General features: G+C 50.1%; 5 protein-coding genes across 5 annotated transcripts; 4 read left to right on the top strand and 1 right to left on the bottom strand.

Moving 5' to 3' along the window:
- Positions 1-3,026: 3,026 nt before the first annotated feature.
- Positions 3,027-4,849, top strand: LTR84_002938 (uncharacterized protein; the record flags this gene model as incomplete). The annotated part of the gene is made up of 3 exons (XM_064846538.1): positions 3,027-3,293; positions 3,358-3,707; positions 3,760-4,849. 3 exons carry the CDS (start codon positions 3,027-3,029, stop codon positions 4,847-4,849), a joined length of 1,707 nt encoding a protein of 568 aa, XP_064706148.1.
- A 6,701-nt stretch (positions 4,850-11,550) lies between these two features.
- Positions 11,551-13,443, top strand: LTR84_002937 (uncharacterized protein; the record flags this gene model as incomplete). The annotated part of the gene is made up of 1 exon (XM_064846537.1): positions 11,551-13,443. One exon carries the CDS (start codon positions 11,551-11,553, stop codon positions 13,441-13,443), a length of 1,893 nt encoding a protein of 630 aa, XP_064706147.1.
- A 1,320-nt stretch (positions 13,444-14,763) lies between these two features.
- On the top strand, positions 14,764-16,339 carry LTR84_002936 (uncharacterized protein; the record flags this gene model as incomplete). Its single annotated transcript, XM_064846536.1, has 3 exons — positions 14,764-14,838; positions 14,953-15,198; positions 15,296-16,339. 3 exons carry the CDS (start codon positions 14,764-14,766, stop codon positions 16,337-16,339), a joined length of 1,365 nt encoding a protein of 454 aa, XP_064706146.1.
- Positions 16,340-16,451: 112 nt separating this feature from the next.
- On the bottom strand, positions 16,452-18,363 carry LTR84_002935 (uncharacterized protein; the record flags this gene model as incomplete). Its single annotated transcript, XM_064846535.1, has 2 exons — positions 16,452-16,893; positions 16,964-18,363. 2 exons carry the CDS (start codon positions 18,361-18,363, stop codon positions 16,452-16,454), a joined length of 1,842 nt encoding a protein of 613 aa, XP_064706145.1.
- Positions 18,364-19,364: 1,001 nt separating this feature from the next.
- On the top strand, positions 19,365-22,127 carry LTR84_002934 (uncharacterized protein; the record flags this gene model as incomplete). The annotated part of the gene is made up of 1 exon (XM_064846534.1): positions 19,365-22,127. One exon carries the CDS (start codon positions 19,365-19,367, stop codon positions 22,125-22,127), a length of 2,763 nt encoding a protein of 920 aa, XP_064706144.1.
- Positions 22,128-22,441: the final 314 nt, after the last annotated feature.

Raw genomic sequence — 22,441 nt, 5'->3', positions numbered from 1 at the left:
GACATCAAATCATCGGATTGCTCGAGAACAACCGGTAGACCATTTGCAAGTCGTGATTGACCCTGAAGAACAAAAGGCAACCGAGGGAGTCAGATCCATGATTGGAAGCTCTCTCTCATGCGGCGACATCTAGGTTGCAGTTCAACTGGATATACAGCGAATCATATCTACATCCGAAAGAATGTAAGAGAGCTTTCTACCAATCTCTGGTTGCGTGGCAAGGATCATTAAGTCCTCGACTCTTGCATAATGAGCTTGGCCAAGCTGGGAAATTGCCAGCGCGTATTTAAATGGTGACCTGATGGAGGACTCTTGTTCGCAGCACGGATTGACAGTGCTCACAATTTGCACCGTCGGATGTGCCGATGATATCAAATTCCGTCGCAGCCTCGTGGTGTAAAGTGATAAGCCGAGTCGTGGACTTCCCAAAAAAAAGACAACCTTTTTCGTCGCCATCTGTTTGAATTTACCTATGATCAAATGAAACGATGGTTCTGGAGTTAAGTAGGCGATCAATCTGCGAACATCTAGCGAGGGGAGTGGTTGTTGCTGATCAATCTCGACCGAAAAAGACAGCGCGATTATGTCACCACGCATGGGAATATCAATGAAGCGTGTCCCCACAGAATCCGGATTTTTTGGCACCAACACACGACTGCCAAGCTAGCAACATCGTGTTGACCAGCTGATAGCGGCGCATGCGAAGGAGACCATTAGCCGATTATGGTGTGTGAAGCGCAAGCTGGCCAGCTGGATTGAGGGCGATCTCCCTGGCCGCGAACCACTATATTCGCCGCAGGAGTCAAAGCATGACCGAGAGTTTACTGGGTCATTCTTTGTTGGGAGAATGACTGCCCGTCCTGCTTGCATCCAGCGGTGACGGTGGTAGGATGTCTCTTACATTGGCGTGCCTTGGGCATCGGCTTTGGCATGCCTTTCAGACTTTACGAGTCCTTCCTGGCACACATTGGCCACTAGTTCAAAAGTACCAAAGACTTTACGTAGCAATAGAAGCATGGCTTCGACATGAAGATACTACACTTCCCTTACCATCTCCGAAATGGATGCCACAAGAATGTTGACCCTTTGAACAGTGCTGAAGTCCTCAAGGACCAATGGTTCGTCATCTTGTTGCTCTGCCATCTCGACTATAGTCCCCGAATTAGCCCTCGAGCGACTTGAATATACTTAGCCGCTGTTCAGGTACCGTCATACCGTTTGTCGATATTGTTGCCCCATTGTTCGGTATGTGCCAAACAGAAAGATTCTCCCACGCCAAAGACCAAAACCTGTGGATTCCTTTACTCTGAACGACTGACCGTGTACATCACATGTTATCGCTGTTTCACGGCTGTGGCTGCTGTAGATTTTACTTTTGCAAGACACGTTGTCCGCTTCCCACAAATATTGTGAAGACGGATGAATATGCTCACACAAGCTGTTTAGAAGAAATATCCTTGAATTGAAGTTCCATGTTTGCACCCAAGAATACTGCCTGAATGAATCAGAGTGAGGGCCTCAAGTGTAAAGTGCTTTGACTCGTGAACTATGCTTGTGAGTTGTTGAAGGTACAGCACATTTAACACTATGTAGCAAATAGTGTTATCCTTCGCGTCCCTTGCTTAGCAAACGAGGTAACTAGCGATCAATGATACGCTAGTATACGAAGGCAAACTTGCATGTCGCGAGTGATCTGTGAGTTAGACCCGCCCGTAACGCCTATCTGTGAACTCTGTGAACAGCTCCCATGTTGCTTTCAGGACCTCACCGATCGTGGCGGCCACCAACTAGCAGGAGAGCCACTCAGGAGTGGAACTGTCGTTGACAATGTCTTTCGGGGGATGATTACCTCCAGTAGTCAAGCAAGATGGCTAGGTTCCATCACCTGCGACTAGATACGATCTTCGTCCGACATGATGAGTGCATAGCAGTAGTCCGGCTGTGAAGCCAGATGTGGTAGGTCCATGAATTAAGTCCTTGTGACGACGGGCCAAATTCTGCAATGTCTGCATAAGCGAATGTTTTTGCGCCCTATCGAAGAGATACCTCAAGAAGAGAAACAAGGCAGAGCTGATCTGGGTAGTCTACCTCACCATTTCCCCGATTGAGGTAGATCTATCGGGAGACCAGAAGCTCCAGCATTGCTCTGAGGGTTCACCCGGGGTCTCACCATTCCGCTGTTGTGATTGAAACCGATGTGCCGATACGGGATGGCTTGCTCCTGATTACAAAGAGTAGCCTGCGGGCTATTTTCTTTGCTTATTGGATTAGCGTGGCCAAGTTAGATGATGAGACGGTACGTACCTAGGTCTTGGGGAGGAAATCAGATCGCACCTTGCAAAGCTTCAGCAAGACAACCCGTGAAGGGAATCTCAGGAGTCGGATAGGACAACGAGCAATTGCATCAACGGGGATCCAGAGTGATTCTACACGGACATCCTTTCGTGGTGTTGTCCTCGCGAAAGAACTTAACCTTGCATCTTTAGCTTGAGTTTCTGTGATCGTCGACTCGGGCAATTATAGTAGAGAGACCACGTTGGAACACCCAATAACCACTTCGTTGTTTCAATGCGCTCTTTTGAATGAGCGAAGGCATTAGCAAGGCATCAGCAGCGAGGTTGTCCGGAACTGCTCATAATTTCCAACGAAATTGGCAGCTGACGCCGAAGGAAAGACTGGTTTCACGATCACCTACTATCTGGCCGCGTATCGTGATTTCATCTGTTAGAGAGAGCATCTTAAGAGCTAGAAACACGCATATCTGCAAACGAATATAGTCCGAAGAACGGCTGTGTCAAGTCATCCATGGGGTTTCGAATGAAAAGCCGAGGCAGAAAAGGGATACGCAGCCTTGTAAAAATAGCACTCGGCAAAGTTGCCTATCGCAGGCTATGACGACGTCCAAACATGAAATTCTGCCAGCCTTGCTCCGGAGCAGCTCCGCACCCATCGTGTTCGCCGACATCGTGCAGGATGAATGAGCAACGAGACAGCGTTTGAGGCACCGAGCTTCCTCTGATACCGAGATGTTCGCGCGGAGCGCTGGAGGGCGCCTATTGCGAAATGCCTGCTGTACAACCCGTCGAATACCTACAACTCAAATCTTTCGAGCGACTGCGCGACGAAAGTACAGTTCGACCACGATCCCTGTGCAAGATGCAGGTCTTGCTCCTGCGACGCATCCTCTCGCCGGGATCACATCTCAGCTTGACCAGGTAGCACCTCGATTCGAGATCGATCCTTCTGAAATCGAAATACTGGATTCACCTGCGGCTTTTTACGAGACCTTAAAGGTATTCCTCTTTTGAACCGAAACCCTCCGAGACAAAGAGCTGCTTGGCTAAAGATTCTTTGCAGGCGAAGATCCGAGGGGCGAAGCGCCGCGTATTTCTGTCCACGCTATATATCGGCAAGACCGAGCATGAGTTCATCGCCACGCTGAGGGAAGCACTTGAAAACAACCCGAAACTAGAGTTGTCAATTTTGACAGATGCATTGCGAGGCACGAGGGAAGACCCTGATCCATCATGCGCCACGCTGCTTGCTCCTTTGATTAGCCAATTTGGAGATAGAGTGAAGATCTCAATGTTCCATACACCCAACCTGAATGGATGGAAGAAAAAGTACATGCCCAAGAGGATCAATGAGGGGTGGGGACTTCAGCACATGAAGCTCTACGGGTTTGATGATGAGATTATGCTTTCAGGGTGCGATCTGATCGATCTCCTTCGGTTTAATATCTGGCTAATATCAACTCAGTGCAAATTTGTCAGATGACTATTTTACCAATCGCCTCGATCGCTACCACCTCTTCTCCTCCAAAGAACTTACAAGGTTTTATGGTTCCGTACACGATGCGGTTTGTGAACTGTCGTATCAAGTAGCACCATCCGATGCGCGACCTGGAGGTTTTGAGTTGATCAGTCCTCATAACCGTGGGCTCCCTGACCCGCTGTGGCATCCCAAAGAATATCGAGCATACGCCAAACGGATATTGGAGCCCTTGATTCACAAGAAAGCGCGACAGAAGATGTTCCCCGTGCCGTTCACAGAAGAGAAGACTTTTGTCTACCCACTAGGCCAGTTTGATATACTCCTCGGTCAGCCAAAGAATGTCGGATTTCTCGACTACGAATTTGCGCGCTATACCTCGACCGAAAAGCCTGCACTTACGCGACTTCTCAATAATCTTGCAGAGGATCCACGACTACAAAAGTCCTCATGGATATTTACAGCTGGTTACTTCAACATAGACCCAGACATCTGCAAACTCTTGATCGACGCATCACCTCAGAGCGGAGCCTCGTCACACGGGGCCAAGGCGTATGAGAAGGCATGCACCGTAATCACCGCTTCTCCCTGGGCCAATGGTTTCTACGGCAGCAAGGGGGTAAGTGGGATGCTCCCAGCTGCCTACACTTTACTCTCTCGAAGGTTTCTGCGAGAAGTTGCTAAAGCAGGTCGAGAGGATGTGATACAACTCAAAGAGTGGCGAAAAGGAACTGTCGGCGAGCCTGACGGCATGACGTATCATGCCAAAGGACTCTGGGTGACATTACCCTCGCAGTCGGGTCCAGACGGGACTGTGACCGATGACGCTGGGCCGAGTGTTACCATTGTTGGAAGCAGCAATTACACCAAGCGCAGCTATAGCCTGGACCTTGAGGTCGGTGCAATGATTGTCACGGCCGACGAAGATCTGAAGTCGCGGCTCAAGAAGGAGACTGAGAATCTTCAGGCGGATGCGACAGTCACCACACAGGACGATTTAGCAAGAATCGAACGCAGGGTGGGCTTGCGAGTCCGGCTTTCACTGTGGCTCGTCGAAGCATTGGGCGGCGCGCTCTGATCAACACTGCTGGACTACTCTGCCTCGAGCGACGGCTCCGTTTCTGGCTGTTTGAGGTTCTCGAGCTGTCTGGACTGGCTTACAGTGACTTCCCTGAGCTGAGCACCTTGTTGATTGCAGAAGAATGCGCCGAATGATGGTCTATCAGCTATGTGGCAGCGGTCTTTCACAAGGCATCGACAGTCGGTCGGGACATGACGATTGCAGGTCACGGTCATCCAATGAAACGACCAATCTGCTGCCCTTTTCTCGAAAATCTGCAAATCTCCAAAGTCGATTTCGTACAGTCTTCGACAGGGAGGCAGCATTCTCCCCATCGCATCGAGCGCAATCAACGTCCGTCTCGATTCGGGAGGCCGGGATAAGTAAGCGGTCAAGAGTTTTCACTTCCTCTTCTCGTCACCGGTGTCTTGATATTGAGATTTTTCTTTTGATTAAGATACCCACCTCTGTACCCGATAGAATATCGCATCCGGTCACATGCATAGGAACGGAGCAAGGAAATGTACATTATTATTGCACTACCACTAGTCTTGTCGACTCGTATTTTGCCACATGCGTGGCGGACCTCATGAATTTGAGTCCTTGTCTAGCGGCAGACTCTACTGATCTTCATCATAATAGTCCGTACGAGTAATCACGGTTTTTCGATAACAATGAAGACCGACCGACGGGAGCCCGTGTTTTATCCGATGGGGATGGAAAAGTGGACATTGCGCTCTGTTTGTGTGTGTCGGGTCGGTCCCGTCCAGATGGCGGATCCCAATGTGTGCTCCATATGGGCCGGGACTCGCGAGCTCTGACTGTAGAGCAAGGTAACAGGTACTCGTAGCTCTGGAGAGCGGGAAAGGAAAATCTTAGTGAGTAGGGAGCACGGGTACTGCACGACGGAAAGTCAAGCAAACGGAACGAATGAACTGCTTGAACTGCTCCTGGGGTATCAACAATTCAATCTCGCAGGAGATTTCAACGAAAGTCCACTCGGATGCATAGATGCATGCACGGGCAGGGCTTCAATCTTCTGGGTGGATTGAGCTTCTGCCTGAAAGCTAGGACAAAATCAAATTTTTTTTCAAACGAAGCAATCTGTTTACTTTCCAGCTCGATTCGGTTCGAGTCGATGGGCCAGGGAGGAGAGGAGGACAAAAAAACTTGCACATGTCCGAGTCCTTGAGCGGTGACTCGGCGATTAAACGTACATTGTCGCATCGTCTACGCGTTTCCATGTCGGTGAGACGCGACAGGAGATGCGGATACGAAAAAAGTTCGAGGAAGAAAAAAGTTTGGAGGAACTTTTTGGAATTTTTCGCGTCCATCGTGGTTGTGTGTGCGAGAAGTTGGCGTTCTAGAGCTGTGATAGGGAGAATCGAGTATAGCGGTATGCTCACCGCCATCACCAAGCGTGAACGAGGCATCGAATCCAAGAGATTCGTGGAGGGTCGGCATCGGCCGTCTACGGCTTCGCTTGCTTAGCCGGTGCTACTGTGGTGAGATGAAGATGGAGAATTGGGCTCGATGGGACTGTGTGCGTGCGGAATGGATAGATAGACAATGGACACTTGGACGTTGGATCGGGGAGGCAAAAAGACATGTCCACCTGTGGCCTTGCAAGTGGAGGTAGGGTTTTGTATCCCGTATGCGACAGCGGAACGAAGTGTGTGGATTGTCCGTTCTGGAGAGCAGTAGTTCAGGCAGCTAGTCTACGGTGCTGGCTGTACGAGCGGCTCGCTGCGCTGTGGGTTGAGCTTACCAGAGATAGAGAGCCATGCTGGCACCAGCTGTTTCTGTGCAGAAAGTTGCAAAGGCAAGTGGGGAGTCAGTATGTGAGATATCCTTCCGCCGTGCAGTAGACTCATGCATTTGTTATGGAGAACCTCTACATCTCAGGGAATCCACGACCAGCAATCGATGACAAGTTGGAAACTGCGCTCTATGTTAGGCACCGAAATATCTAGGAGATACGAGTACCTATCGCAATGGCAAATGAAAATTTGTTGGCGCGGCTAGGACGGAGTATTTCGCTGGCGGCGGAGCATAATGGCCCATGCAATAGCGAACCTAAGGACAGGTTTCGCGCCTTCAGTGTCCCATTAATGCTATTTATTATCTATATTAAAATATTACACAGGGCGGGCGTCAAAAGTCGAGTAGGTCGGAGAATTGGATGGAACATCCGCCACCTTGATAGATACATGTGGTTATGCTTGAAGGAGGATGTTAATGGAGCACCAAATGGACACCATGCAGATACATTGTTAGAGCAGCCGCCGTGGTGTCTCCCCAGGATGCCAGTAAGGTGCCCAGAGCCAAAGAATAGACGACGATCTTGCCTGCACGACGAGAACTGGGGGGATAGCTAAGACTCCCTAATCAAGACCCCATTCACTCCAGATTTTCTTTGGCTTGCAGGTGTTCTAGTTAAGGATCGAGGCGAGCAGCGGCCCGGCGCTGACCCAATAATAATACGAGTGAGAACCACCCCCTTCCCAGTAGTAATGACTTTGAACATGAACTTGAACATCTACGAGTACACCAACCAAATCACAACAAACCTATTATTGACATGCTCTGCGCTCTTTACTATTGCTATTGTTACCCATGGGGTCTGCGGCCACCTTCTGTAACCCATTTTGAGCTTGAGGGCGCCTGTACTTCACTGGGACGACAACCCGCTGCACCAGGCGACGGGCCATGGCGACTCTCCATCACTGGACCACCGAGATAGACTTTCTCTTGGCGGATGTCAACGAGTGGCGATCTCAACCAAGTCGAAGCCGGCACTTCCAACAACTTGAGAATCAAGGCGGGCGAACACGTTTGATACTCGGTGCACTCCCCAGTCATGTTGTTGGACCTTGATCCCTCCCGAACTGTTCCCAGTTCACAAGCCCACTAGTAAGTTAGCAATACTCTCTTGCTCTCGCAACAGGAAGGACTCGGGTCTTGTCCAAGTAAGTAGCGGAGGGCTGGGAACTGGTTTGCACTTATGCAGGTTGTGCATGACGACTTGTCTCGAATAGGCGGGCCTTGTATTTGGGGGACGAAGCCCAACGCAGCAATCAGAGGTAGAGGCGAAATTGCAATGGCAGGTTTTCCCATTCACCGACTTTTTGGGTGACCTGATGAGAACCTCATTGTCTGTTCTGATTGATGCTTTCTAGAATCTACTGAGAACATGGTGCTGTCGAGGCCTTTCTCCCTGGGTAAGTCTCAGCACTGCACAAATTCTACGAGTTGATGAGTGTTGTGCGCCAGCATGTACTCATGACTTCACCTCCGAAGTAGGACTCGTACGGATAAATATGCGGAGACTATCATCAACAGATCGAGATGTTGTCAGCAGGAGTACTCCGTCCTGGCTCAGGAAGCAAGTTTAAACGACTGGAACAACAACAACTTGTCTCACGAGGGTCGACTCGAAACGACCAGTGTCAGCGATGAGATGATCGAAATTATCCGAGATGAGCTGTTAGTCTTATCGCTGCCAATCATGTGTCGATCATGCACGTGGCCAATCCTGGCTGCTGGAGAGTCGTGACTGTTGAGCTGAATGTTGTCATCAATAACAATCTCCTGAGTGCTTCATATAAATGTTGAATGTTGAATGTTGATCTTGACTAAAAGCTCAACATGTTGACAGTTGATGGTCCTATATGAGTCTCTTGTATCTATGTCGTGGATTAATATAGATGTCAGGTTAGATGTGCCTTTCTGAAACCGCTTGGGGGAGATTTAGGCTACATTTCTGGATGGATGCCGAAGCACTCTGTCCACCATCATCACGTGTCCAGTGGCTTCAACCTGGTGTACAACCTTAGCTGTCTCGTGTCCAACCACTCTGTATGATGGGCTCTGGGTACCGAGTACTCTGTGCCACGACTCAAAGAGAAGTTATAGGATGAAAGGACATGAGACGGCTAGTCATCAAGCGGTACGATTCGTGTTGCCACCAGCACAATCAGACACCGACTTCAGGAGGCTATCGTGGAAATCCTTAACTCGCAACGTGCCAGGTATTGCGGGGTAGGTAAGCAAATCCTAGTCCTTGGATAGGTCCAGGTTGGGAAGCTTGGGACAAACAACCCGGATGTTGTGCCAGGTCTGGAGATCCAGTAGGAGGAGAGCACATTATTGTACTCGTGATTGAATTCGTCAGGGAGAGAGCAGCAAGAGCATGCAGAGGGTTAACAATCAGACATACCAGTAGCCAGTAAACTCTCGGGGCTTTCGCATCGGAAATCTCCTCGCAGAACTCCTTCGAGTACTCGTACTGTCGACTTCAAGATCACGAAATGTGGTCCCGGAAATAGGTGTCCTCAATCATCGAGTCGCTGGAAGAGTCTAGAAAGGGATAAGAGAGCCAAAAAGGAGACACCAAACTCTTTCGGGACAAGAAGGGAGTGTGTGTTCCCGTCTTGCATTGACTCATCTGCGGATACTGAGGCAAAGCAGAGAGTTCTCATTAGAAGTTTGCTGATGATGAGTCCGAGTACAGTGGACGTATGACATGTTGGAGGCGGCGTCACGCAGATGAGGCTCGTGATCAGTGTCACAGAGAAGAGAGAATGGGTGGCGTGAGGCGTTAACTATTGGCTCGTGTGGAGGACCAAGAAGCCAGACACCCGAATTGGCTCACGGGCTGAATGCCAGAGTGTTCATTATTATGATTTTGGCCATGCTCTCTGCTCAACACTCACCCAAATCAACCAGTGACGAATCCAACGAGCAGCGATCGAAGTTGAGCTTGGACTTGGGCCTAGCAATCAGAAGGAGTGGGCAGTGGGCACTACTGGGCAACATTGTGTAGTTCTGAGACAAAAAGACACGCAAGATGGAACAAAGATAGCAAGCTGAGACCCAGGGACTCTGCGTAAAACTGAGTACTGGCAGGTGCGAAGATATGGTCACCCGCTAACAGGGAAATTGCGACCTCAGGCTCGTGCAGGGGAGCTAAGCCCGGGAAGGAATGGGCTGACGAGGCCGTAGGGAACCAAGCTGCAGTAGCGAGAGGGCCCAGTCGACGCAACCTGAAGCAGGTTCCAGGAACACGCCTCCCACAGTCCCCACCTGTCTGTGTGTGCAGTCTGAGTGTCCATGCCCCCAGCGCCCATTCTCGAGGCCTCTCTGGTGTTCGATGGATTTCTCCGACCTGCCCAGAAATCTAGCCCTAGGCGCCTCCGGGTTGGCTGTGTTGGTGGCACCCTGGCCTATCGAGTTCCAATGCTGGATAGTCGGCCCCAGAGTTTCCTAGAGTATCAGCCTATTCGCAATTTAGCCCACCCACTATTTGCTGAGCCCACCTTTTTTGCCATCCACTCCCGAACAGCACCGACACCGACACCGCCAACTTGACCGTGGACTTGCACCTGCAGCTACCTGTCCCTACTGCCAGAGCGCCAGGCCCACGGCAGCTCACCTACCGTTAGACTGTCTACCGCCCCATCCACCTGCACCGCACCCGCACTGCACTGCACTGCAATCCATCCTCACTGTTCTTCTCTTAACCATCATCCATCATCTCATCCTCTTGTTGACTCTCCCCCTACCCGACCCTCGATCGAACCACTCTGCAATGTAAAGTCAAGTCCTGCAGCTCCCTTCTCTTTCTTCTCTATCAAACAGCACCTGGCCGTGTCCCTCCTTCTCACCATCATCCCGTCTCGACGACGTTCTTTCCCGGCATTCCTAGCTGTCACCTAGCCAGCAGTGGCCCTGCCCCCGCTGTGCTTCGCCCAACTCTCCCCACCCAACAACACCACAATTGTGAGAGGAGACGCCGACAATCCAGATTCAACAGCTGTACCTCCCTACCAAACGCCCTATAATCCATCTCTACCTCTACACTCGGAACCAAGCTACCACTTAATCATAAAGCCAAAAACAATCTTTGTGTTGCGTCAACCTGTCGAGTCCCAGTTCGGCTCTAATTGGTGAGATCATTGTTGTGGTCCCCAGCCCGACGACAAAGTACCACAGCCATCGTGACAACAAAGGAACTGGTCTACCTCAAGGTCAACTGACGGACGGCTCTCCCATCTTCTCGACCGACTTCCCTATTGTCAGTTGAGTGGCAATTCCTGTGGCTGCCTGTCGACATCCTCTTCTGACCACCAACACCCGACTGACGTCTGCCTTGCCCACTACTACGAGTCTCCTTACCTACATAATCTCCATTACTTGGACCTCAACCACCCTCTCCCAACAACATATACCCATTCTTTGGCTTTGCCGGTACCAGTCCTTCTTCGATCATGACACAATAGCTTGACGCTCTTTACGCCTCTGCTTGTTCGACTGCACAACGAGCCCCTCCTCAGGCTCTGCGTCATCGACAGGTATTTTCCTTTGTCTACTTTAACGACCTATTTCTCAATGAGCCTCTGATACCTCCACGACGACTAGGAGTTCCGCTGTTTTCTCTCGACCTGGTGTTCCCCACATGATAGCGGTGGTTGAAGATTTGAAGTTACCCGGTGGTTTTATGCTTGGTGTCCCGGTTCTATTACTCGACGTTGTTGTTTTCCACGACTGAGCATACCTGCTCTGCTCACTCCCTCGCTCCTCGCTCCTCACTTTCTTGTCTATACTCTGTACAAACCTCTACTCCCCTACATCTCTGTTCTCCACAAGCAGATCAAAAGTTATTGCCTATTTCTTAAGACGAGGATAAACTTTGTGTTATTCAGACCTTATCACCCTCCATGGCTATGGAGTGCATGAAGGATGCCTTCCGCAAGGATCAATTGCTGGACGGACGTTTCAGGACCATCGCCCCTTTGAATCATGGGTCTTTTGGAATGGTCTTTCTTGCCGAGGATCTTACTACTCGGCAAGAGGTTGCCATCAAGTGTCTAACCAAGCCCACCGCTGCCAATCAATCGGTGTCCGTTACTACCTTCGACGAGGGCACTGAAGAGCTTACCTGCCACGCCATTCTCAAGCACCATGATCATCTGGTTAATCTTATTCACCACTTTGAGACCGACTCCCATACGTATCTGGTTCTGGAATATTGTTCTCAAGGAGATCTCTACGAGGCCATTCGACTGGATCGTGGACCACTTCAAACTGAACACGTTCGACGGTTCATGCTCCAATTGATCAGTGCTGTTCAGCACATGCATGACAACGGCCTGTATCATCGAGACATCAAACCCGAGAATATCTTCCTCACTCACGATGGCTCCATGAAGCTTGGTGATTTTGGTTTAGCCACCAGAAGCTTCTTCTCTTATGAAGCTTGTGTGGGAAGTGACCGATACATGGCCCCTGAGCAATATGATCCCGCTGCGACTGGCTATTCCCCAGCCAAGGCAGACATCTGGTCAATTGGGATCTGCTTGCTCAACGTTTTGTTCGCTCGAAATCCCTTCGTCACTCCCACAGAGTCAGATGTTCTCTTCGCTGACTACCGCCGGGATCGCCAGTCCTTGTTTGACATCTTCCCCAATATGTCTCAAGATACCTTTGAGATTTTGTCTTGTGCTATGACTTTGGACCCCGCGAAGCGTGATCTGGCTGCTCTCAAACAAGCAGTTCTCCGTGCTGTCACGTTCACCACTGATGACGAGGCCTTTGACGATTTCTGTGCGGAGGAACGAGACACTGTTCGTGCTAGCGCCAACCGCGAGCCTCTCCGGACTCCCTCAATTCAAAGCCCACACATGGATTCGGATAATTTCCCATGGGCCAAGGCACTTCATTCTAGTCCCAACAAGAAGCAACAACAATTGGCTAGCATCCCTGATATGTTTGACGAGGACTTGTTCGAATCCGAGAAGAGTGTCAAGCTTGGCGAGTCCTGGTATTCTGGACATACTCCTTCACTGGCTTCGGTTCTTGATTCGGCTTATGGCTCCCTCAAGTCGTTGGCTATCAAGCGTCCTTCCAAGCGTGATCCACCGCGACCAGATCCCGTGCCGATTCCCCATTCACTGCCTACTCGACCATCTCGACCTATCCCCACCATGTCCTCTGTTTTTGGAAAGCACAAGGACACTGTGGCCAAGAGTTGGAGTGACATGTTTGAAGAGGACGAAGAGGAGTCGGAACGGGAGCTTGAGTATGAACGGAGACGCGAACAAAACTCTCGAAGCTTTAGCCACGACAGCCGTCGAGAAGCTCCTACTCCTGTTCCTGTTCCCGCGGGTATCTTGACCGAGTCCAAGAGTCGATCGTCGAGTAATGTTCGTCGCAGTCGAACTCCGAGACCTGCAGTTCCATCCAAGCCCGACGCACTTGGCTCGGATGAGAATGATCCCTTTGGTTGGCGTGTTCGAACCCCTCGTCACTCACCCAAGCAGGTACCTGTTGACAAATGGGCGGCTCTGGGTACTAAGAGACGCAACTTTCAGACCGATTCGGAACGGCAGGCTGCACCATACAAGAAACGGTCGTTCACTACTGGGACCAGGAAGAGATCGATGAACTCGATGGGGGCGGAGCAACCTAGCTGGCAACGACGCGACAGCCGAACTAGGGGACGACAACCGGCGTACTTGAATCAATCTTGGCGTCAAACCAAGGTGATTGACTCGTCGGCGGACGAGGAAGATCACGAGTGGGTTGGAGGTTGGCACAACTTCCATTTGTAATTCTTTGAGCATAACTGTCACTTCTTGGTCAGCTTTTCGAAACATTGTGTGATCGGGCGACATGATTCTATGGATTTTGCTGTTTCTGCTGGTGGGATGTGAGAAGATATGACTTGCACAAACCACAATTACCCTCGTTGCTAGTCATTGATTGGGACCTTTGACACTGATGACTTTGTATTCTGACGAGGTGTCACGGAGTGTACCAATATATATTGTTGAAACATGGGGCGCTTGCTGGATGTTAAGCAGTGGGGCAATGGGTATGTTGGCTTTGGGATTGACAGCATAAGTTCAACGGCAACGGCAGGCAGGACAGCATTATAGGAAATGGACCGTTGGTTGTTCGGATCACCGATCAGGTTTGGAGAAGCATTCAACAGAAAAGAAGGAAGGAGACCCAGGAGTGATTTCTCTCTGGATTGCATCAATTCTCAAATTCTCTCACCCTTGGGCAAGGGCACTTTTATGAAGATTTCCTTTTCAGCCCACTTGTTCAGGAAGAGCGAAGAAGGCTTAGCTAGCTGACCTAGATGGAGACTTCTTACTACGGCTTGGACAGGATATATATCGAGAATGGAGAATTATAACCCTCTCAACTGATTTTTTATACTCTTTCTCCTTCGTTTTTTATATATAGTATTGGCACGCTCATGCTGAGGGTTTGCCTTTTGGCGTTGGGATTGAGCCTCGGGTAGCCGACGGGGTTCAGTAGTAATTCCAGTAAGGGGGGAGTAAGCAAAGGCGAGGGGGGTTGTTAGGGGCTCCTCATCAGCCAGACTTTGAAAGTTTTCGTTTCTGCATATTATCATGTTAGACATCTTCACGGAATATGTTTTCATCATTGACGAGGACCATATATACATCGTAATATACCTGATGTCTTGAGAAAGGGCTGTCACCATTGCACCGAATCGCCCTACGTGCACTCCGTATCTCAACTTGAGACGACCCCCAAGATGAACTCCCCAGGTCGCTAAGCCATCTTCGGCAATCGACCGAGCCGGGCTTGTCTCTAACTAACTGAATGTTGAGCGACCGAGGTAAAATCGCAACTCTGTGGTTCTTCCGACGGGTTTCCCCAACTTTGCCGGGGCTCTTTCCCCACGTTTTTGTCGGGCTCCAAAAGAGACGGTCAAAGTGCAACTTGATCCCCCAGATATTCCTACACACCTGTCTAAAATCCTCTCTCTACGTCTGCCTTTGTGGTGATCCAAGTCAAGAAACTGTACTCAGGACGGGCTCACTGGTTGACATAGAATATATCACCATTCTACTCCCCCTCAGCAAGAAAAGGAAATAGCCCCTCCCCCCTCCAGGATGCCAGCTTCTCAAGACATCCCACCCATCGCGGTGCCCTTCGTGTCGGAGCGTGCGAAGCAGCTGCTAGACAAGGTGCGTACACCCTTACACACATATACATATCCGAACCCCGTTCCATCTGCTGTGTGTGACGAGGAAGAACAAGAACAAGCAAACTGACATGTGCACCGCTTTTCTCACTTTCAGGTCGAGAAATTCGTCGACGAAGAAGCCATTCCCGCGGACCCGGTGTACAGCGCGCAGATCGGCAGCGGCGAGTCACGATGGCACGGCCACCCGAGCATTCTCGACGATCTAAAGAAAAAGGCCCGTGCCGCCGGCATCTGGAATATGTTTTTGCCTAAGAATCACTTCAAGGAGGGCCCGCAGTTCACGAACGTCGAGTATGGCCTTATGGCTGAGCAGTTGGGCAAGAGTATTACTGCCAGTGAGGTATGTCATTGTCTGTGGGCTCAATTTCTGCGTTTGAGGAATAGTCTAGCATTGGATGGAGGAACTATCTGCTGACGGTGTACTTTGCTCAATACAGGCATGCAACTGTGCTGCACCAGACACTGGTAACATGGAAGTGATTGCCCGCTACGGCACGGCAGCCCAGAAGGAGAAATGGCTCAAGCCCTTGATGGCTGGCGAGATTCGCTCCGGCTTCCTCATGACTGAGCCCGACATTGCCTCCAGCGATGGCTCCAACATCAAACTGCGCATCGAGAACAAGGGCGATCACTACTTGCTCAATGGCCAGAAATGGTGGTCGTCAGGTGCCGGCGATGACCGCTGCAAGGTCTTCATCGTCATGGGCAAGACCAACCCCAACCATCCCAACAAATTCGAACAACAATCTATGTTGCTCGTTCCTGCCGATACCCCAGGTATCATCGTCCACCGCATGTTGAGTGTCTATGGTTACGACGATGCCCCACACGGCCATGGCCATATCAGCTTCCAGAATGTCAAGGTCCCACTTGATTCGATACTTCTTGGTGAGGGTCGTGGTAATGAGATCATGCAAGGTCGTCTCGGACCAGGTCGTATTCACCACGCCATGCGTGCCATTGGCGCCGCAGAGCGTGCTCTCGAATGGATGATCAACCGATTGAACGACGAGCGTAAAATCCCCTTTGGCAAGCCACTACGTGAACACGGTGTGTTGCTCGAGTGGGTGGCCAAAGCCCGAATCGAGATCGACGCAAGCCGGCTCATCGTGCTCAACGCGGCAATCAAGGTCGACCAGAAAGACGCCAAGTTTGCTCTCAAGGAGATCGCCGAGGCCAAGGTCAAGGTTCCTCAAGTCGCGCTCGAAGTCATCGATCGCGCCATCCAAGTCCACGGAGCCATGGGTGTCTGCCAGGACACCCCATTGGCCAGCATGTGGGCCCATCTCCGAACTCTACGCATTGCCGATGGGCCCGATGAGGCTCATCTGCAGCAGCTCGGCAAGCGTGAGAATAAGCAGCGCGCCGCAGATGTTACTGCTAGAATTGCTCGCCAACAGGGCAAGACCGAACAATTGTTCAGACAACTAGGTGTCGAGAAGAAGGAGCTCGGTGCTGAGAAATTTAAGGCCAAGTTGTAGGAAATCAATGTGCTTGCACGGAAAACTTGAGACCTGGAGTGAGCAACGCCACTTCAAATGGCGTACAATTTGAGTCTGTTTCAGTATACTTCAAAAGATAGCGATAGGCAGTTTAGTCATGAAATATATCGAATATCTCGTTGTCATCATTGATGTTGTCCAGATGATAAGTCGTTCTCTGCCCTACATTCCTTACTGCGTCCAACTCGGAAAAGATTTCAAACGGGAAAGTGTCAGAGTCCATTGCCGAGAGACCGGGGGGAGGATTTCCGTAGGCTTCATCTCCCCCGTGGTCCATGGTGTTCGTCGTCAGCAACTGAGCTGCATTTGGGAATTCAAGGGGTTGCAATAAATTTTGCATTGCTGGTGGTGAACCGTAGGCCGATGGCAGATTTGATGGTGGTACAAGCATCGACGGGGCGGGGATGGCATGAATGCCTCCAGTTGGCTGTATTACTTTCTGCGAGGTCTGGTACATGTCCGAAACGAATTCCTCGAACCATGCTGTCACTTCAGAGCCTAGTCGCAGGACTTCGCCGAGAACCATATGTGCACTGGGGACAGATAGCAGTCAGTTTGGGCCTGAGAATGAAGAACAAGAGGGGAGAAGTTGAGAGAAATCACCTGCTCGGGAGCTCGTGCAGAAGATCGATCCTTGATGCGCCTTGATCGACCCTCGAATCGTTGTAGTGTACTTGGGGTGCCGCCATCGGCACTAGGCTCACTATGTCTCTTGCCCACGTAATATGTCGGCGGCGAGATTTCTCCACATGTTCGTCTATTGCCTCAATCCAGAGCATCATCCGACGAAGTGTGCAGAAAGGGAGTCGATCTTTACCGTCTGGCCATGCATGAATCGGTATCAATACTTTGAGCAGTATCATGTTTGCCATGAAAGAGGCAACAAGAACGAGAACAGTCCAATTGTCTGGATCGCGTAGAGCTTCCAACATACCGCCAGCCAGACGGTACCACGCACTATAACGAGTGATGGAGAATGTGTAGCCCTCTACTGGCGACATGTAGAATTGTTCCAGGGTCACAAAGCATGCCTTGAAAAAGAGTAGTTCTTCTGATAGAGTTGTGGTTTCTTGGATCTCCTGAAGGCATTCTAGACCTGTTTTGACCAGCACCATATGGTGCTCATGCAGATTTGCTTGAATAACCTGCAATGCCGGTTCGATTTGGTGGCGTGGCCAGTCCGGGCTGACATTCATGACCGTCTTCAATCTTGATTGTTGGATTTTGTTTGTGATCAAGGCACAGCCCTGGACGAGTACCGAGAAGTCTTTCATAGCATCCGAAATGCGCGACGATTGGTATATCAGTGCATAACACGTTGCTAACACGGCATCAGGGTGGCCATAAGTACTCCATGAGTTCGAGTCGTCCAGGGCCCTGTTCAAACCTGCTATCGCACGGCCCCGATGCTTCAATACATTAGAAGGCGCTGCCAGATGCAAGTTTGCGCGCTCCATTTCTGAGGCTCCAAGGGCAAGGATGGCGTGCATCAAGAAAGGGTATTCATGCGAGATCTGTGGTATCTCTTGAATCCAGACTGAACGATTCCCAAGCGGCAATGGATGCTTCATGGAAGTTAGGAAGTAGTGAAAGAATCTCAATTCCTGTGCGGTAAAGCCCAACTTCTGGGATGGTGGTGCTAGAAGCTCAACTTCAGGCCGGAAGGGAACAAAAGTTCGTCCCGGATTTGGTGGCAGCCGACCCGCGCTTGCACCTGCACGAGCATCTGCATTGCGCGGCGGGTAAATGCAGGTGTTACCCCTATAAAGACAATGCGAACAAGATGGGTGGCCTTCATCGCACTTGATCTTGCGTAATTTGCATGTAAAGCAGCCTTGCCTAGATTTGGTATGACTCCGCCGATTCTGGTTCTTCGGTGGTTTCTGCTTGCCTCTCGTAGCTCGAGGTTGTTGATTTGAGTCAAGAGACACGCTCGAGAGGTTTTCTGCACCTTTTGATCGCTTGTTGAGGGACTGACCTTGGAGAACATCCTTAGTTGACATCTGGTGTTGGGTTAGAGGAAGAAATCCTTCCTCACTTGACCTCTCTGAAGACAATCGATTGAATCTCAGGTTTCGATAAAACGATGCATAAAAGTACGGCTAGGCAACCACTCAAGCGGATTGACAAGCAGGAACAAAATACGGGCAAGTTGCAACGCACCTCATCAGAGTACGACATCAACGGGGATTGAGTTCCTCATCCTATCGTGCAGCCAAGCACAGCTTAACCGCATGCCGGACCTGGCATAGCGTATTCCATGCCCCTGTGCAAGAATTGAGGTTGTTTCTGAGGCGTGTCCCTGAGGCTCGTACTCGCATTTGACACGAAAGAGGATATGAAGCCGCCTGAAGGATCCTTTGGCTTTGATTGAGGCTTGGCTCTTAGCGGTAATCTAGCCGTGACGCCTCGTATTTGCACCCTAGTCCAAGGCATGCTCTTGCTGAGATTGAAATATCAGAGTTTCATCTCCACGCTCAATTCCTCAAAGGTATTGATTGCCGTAGAACGTGGTCTTGTTTGGTTTGGTCTGACCTGAATTGGGTGTTCCCACTATTGTGGAAGGCCGCCATGCTTAGATTGTCATCATTTATTTGTGTTCCTTCAAAGTGCAGAGCATCATCCGAAACTCCTTGCCGCCGATTCACCCATAGGCTTGAATCGAGCTTTTGCATTTTCTGCTCTGGGGAGTAAGTCTACCTAGGTACGAGTATCTAATTCATGAGGTAGAACGGTTGCGGGTGGCAAGGCTGAGCAAGGCTGAGAAAGGCTGAGGACGGCGCTGCGAGTCCGCTGATAGTCTTGGCGCCTCGGTTATTCAAGTGGACTCCGGTCGGCTTGTCCTTCTCCACCAAACAACATTACCTCTTCAGCGTTGTTTGCGCACCAGCTCACCGCTATGAGGAAACGAATCTGTAGTCAATACTGTGCTTGAGGCACTCCCCATCGAATTGACTCCTTTACCAATGTCTTGGTCTAGAACAACGAAAACCCGCCCGCCGCAATGAGGGTGTTTTCGACGATTTCGCTCATTCTACACTTTCTCCTTGTTTCGGCCCTTGTGGCAAGTTCAAGTACAACGCCTTCAGCGCCAACATGCCCCTACCGCACGGTGAATTATATTACGCACAGTTTGCCTCAACAGTGCCTGACCTCATCTTGGAAGCCCAGCCCCACAACTTCCCCGAACGCAGGCGATTCCACCACCGAGTCCACGGCATCAGCCACATTCTCTGGTGAACACCTCTCCAAGGACGACCAGGCCCACCGATCTTCTGCACAGATACAGACTCAAGAAGTGACACCTCAGATCTCTCCGACAAGCAATTCCCCAAGCCAAGCACAGAGCACATCAAGTGTCAAGAGTACTGAAACCCCTTCCGCTGGAGGCGTTGACGTTGCGGTGGATGATGTGTCACCTCTCGAGGATAGCAAGTTCCTATCTTTTGAAGACTGGAAGCGAGAAAATCTTGAAAAGTTGGGACAATCAAATAACATTGGAACCCGAGCAAGAGGTGATCATGGAGGAACAAAAAAGCGATCCAATATTGACCAAAATTCTCTGGACGCACTTGGTGACGACGCAGAGATAGACATCGATTTTTCTGGTCTGGTTTCCGACGGTCTTGAGCCCGAAGGTCAGCCTCAACCACGCCCTCCGCAACCAGTCTCGGATTCAGTGTACGGGATGGACCCTGGCCGCGCACCGAAAGTGGGCTTGAGAGGTAAGGATGCCGGGACGACATCCAAAGAGAGGTCCAACTATGCCTCATTCGATTGCGGAGCTGATCACAAGAATGCAAATCCTGAAGCCAAAAACCCAAAGGCCATCCTTGGCGAGAACAAAGATGCTTACATGCTGAACGTCTGCTCTGCAAAGGACAAATTCATCGTCTTTGAGCTGTGTGATGACATTGCTATTGACACAATTGTGGTCGCTAATTTCGAGTTCTTCAGCTCAAGCTTCAGGACCTTCAAAGTTAGTGTCTCCGATAAGTATCCCATCAAGATTGACAAATGGAAATCCTTGGGCATTTTTGAGGCGCGCAATAGTCGTGAAATTCAAGCTTTCCTGATTGAAAATTCTGTCATATGGGCACGCTACGTACGCATTGAGTTCTTGACTCACTATGGAAACGAATTCTATTGTCCGCTCAGTCTTGTCAGGGTGCATGGCGCAACCATGCTGGAGGAATATAAGCACGATCTGGAGTCCTTACAGAACGAAGTCGATGACGAAGCGACCATGACTCAGGAACAGAACGTTCCCCTTGTCGATGCTGAGGTATCGGATATTATTGCCGAAGTTGTGTTGAGCGAAAATGGGTCACGCTCGTTCAAGAACACGGGCAAGCAGGACGCTGTGGAGGTGGAGAATTCGCAAACTCCATCTCCTTCCTCAACACCCGAGAGCGACATCGATACTGGCTCAGTGATTCCTCCCGTTTATGAACCCACGTCGGCCTCAAATCACTCAACATTTGTTGGCAGTCTCGCTCAACAAAGTTACGCAACGGAAACGTGTGATCTTGCAGAGATCTCTTCAACCACAGATCCTGTTCAACGCGATGAAATGACTGAGTCGAATGTCCGGGGCGATCTTAGATCAAGAACAGGCGAATCGAGCTCGAGGTCTGATTCCACGACTTCTATCAGAAGTCCGACCCCTAGAACCGCATCTAGCAACGTAACTACATCGACATCCTCCTCTTCAAAGGCCAGCTCACAGGCAACGAATTCCACATCTATCAAAAACACTTCAACTACACCCATTGTCAACAATACCAAAGGGTCATCATCACAAACTCAAGCATATCCTGCAGTTCCAACCATGCAAGAGTCTTTTTTCAAATCGGTCCAAAAACGTTTACAAATGCTTGAATCAAATTCCTCATTATCTCTTCAGTATATTGAAGATCAATCTCGTTCACTGAGAGATGCATTTCTGAAAGTTGAGCAACGGCAATTGGCGAAGACCACGTTGTTCCTGGATTACTTGAATAACACAGTACTCAACGAGCTCCGAGAATTTCGTTTACAATATGATCAATTGTGGCAGTCCACCGTGATCGAGCTGGAGTTACAACGAGAACGATACCAGCGTGAAAATCTTGCAATCAATGCCCGCCTCGGTGTGCTAGCGGACGAAGTTATCTTCCAGAAGCGCATGTCTACGTTACAGATGATCTTAATTTTAGTATGCTTAGGGTTTGTTCTATTTTCGAAGGGAAATGTGAATAGGTACCTAGAATTACCTCTTCTACAGAATGTCCTTTCAAGGTCGCCAAGTACTCGTTGGCTCAATCAATCTTCCATCGATACGCCCACACAGAGCCCACCTTTAACAAGGGTCAACTCCGAACGAAGTGGCAAGCGCCAGGGTATTCTCAAAGGCCATCGCCGTCTATCGTCAGAAGATTCCATTGATGGGCCAATCAGTCCAGCGGACTTATATACACCATCCACACCGGTCAGCTTTGCAGAGACTTCTGACGATGAGCAAGGGCGTGCGGATGATGAACGACTTGGAGATCCCCAATTTGACCCCAGTCTTATTGAAAGACCCAGCACAAGTCCACCTGTACTATCAGGGTGTGACATACCCACCACTCCTCCGACGCCTACCTCCCTTCCCGAAGCTGGGGATAGGACCATCGAGTCTACCCTTCAATCATGCACTCCCGATCGGAGGGGTTTGCCTCTCGTATTTGTTGAGGATGCCACTCCGCCTGCCAAGCATCTCACATGGCAGTTGCCTGACGAATGATGCACCATTAGTTGTCGATGTATATCACATCGAACAGTATGTATCGTATGAAACTCAAGTATGAACCGAGCATTATCATTATTCTCGCATTTTCATTTTCTTCATTGAAGGGCTTGGTGACCCTTTTCCATCTCTCATGTTCGAGCTTCCAAAACAGCTGACTAGGGCTGACTGGCTCGGACGAGCTTTTCAGATGTTCAATCTGCTGTTGGAGAGCCCAGAGATACCAGCTCAGAGCCTCATGATTCGGCATTCGTGCATAGTTTGCTCCAGCTCAAGACGAAGATAAAACGGTGGCATTTGGAGAATTATAG

The sequence above is a fragment of the Exophiala bonariae genome (assembly GCF_035927105.1).
Source record: "Exophiala bonariae strain CCFEE 5792 chromosome Unknown scaffold_14, whole genome shotgun sequence".
Classification (NCBI taxonomy): Eukaryota; Fungi; Ascomycota; class Eurotiomycetes; order Chaetothyriales; family Herpotrichiellaceae; genus Exophiala; species Exophiala bonariae.
Note: the sequence above shows the minus strand (reverse complement) of the source record. Positions and strands in the feature narration are given on the sequence as shown.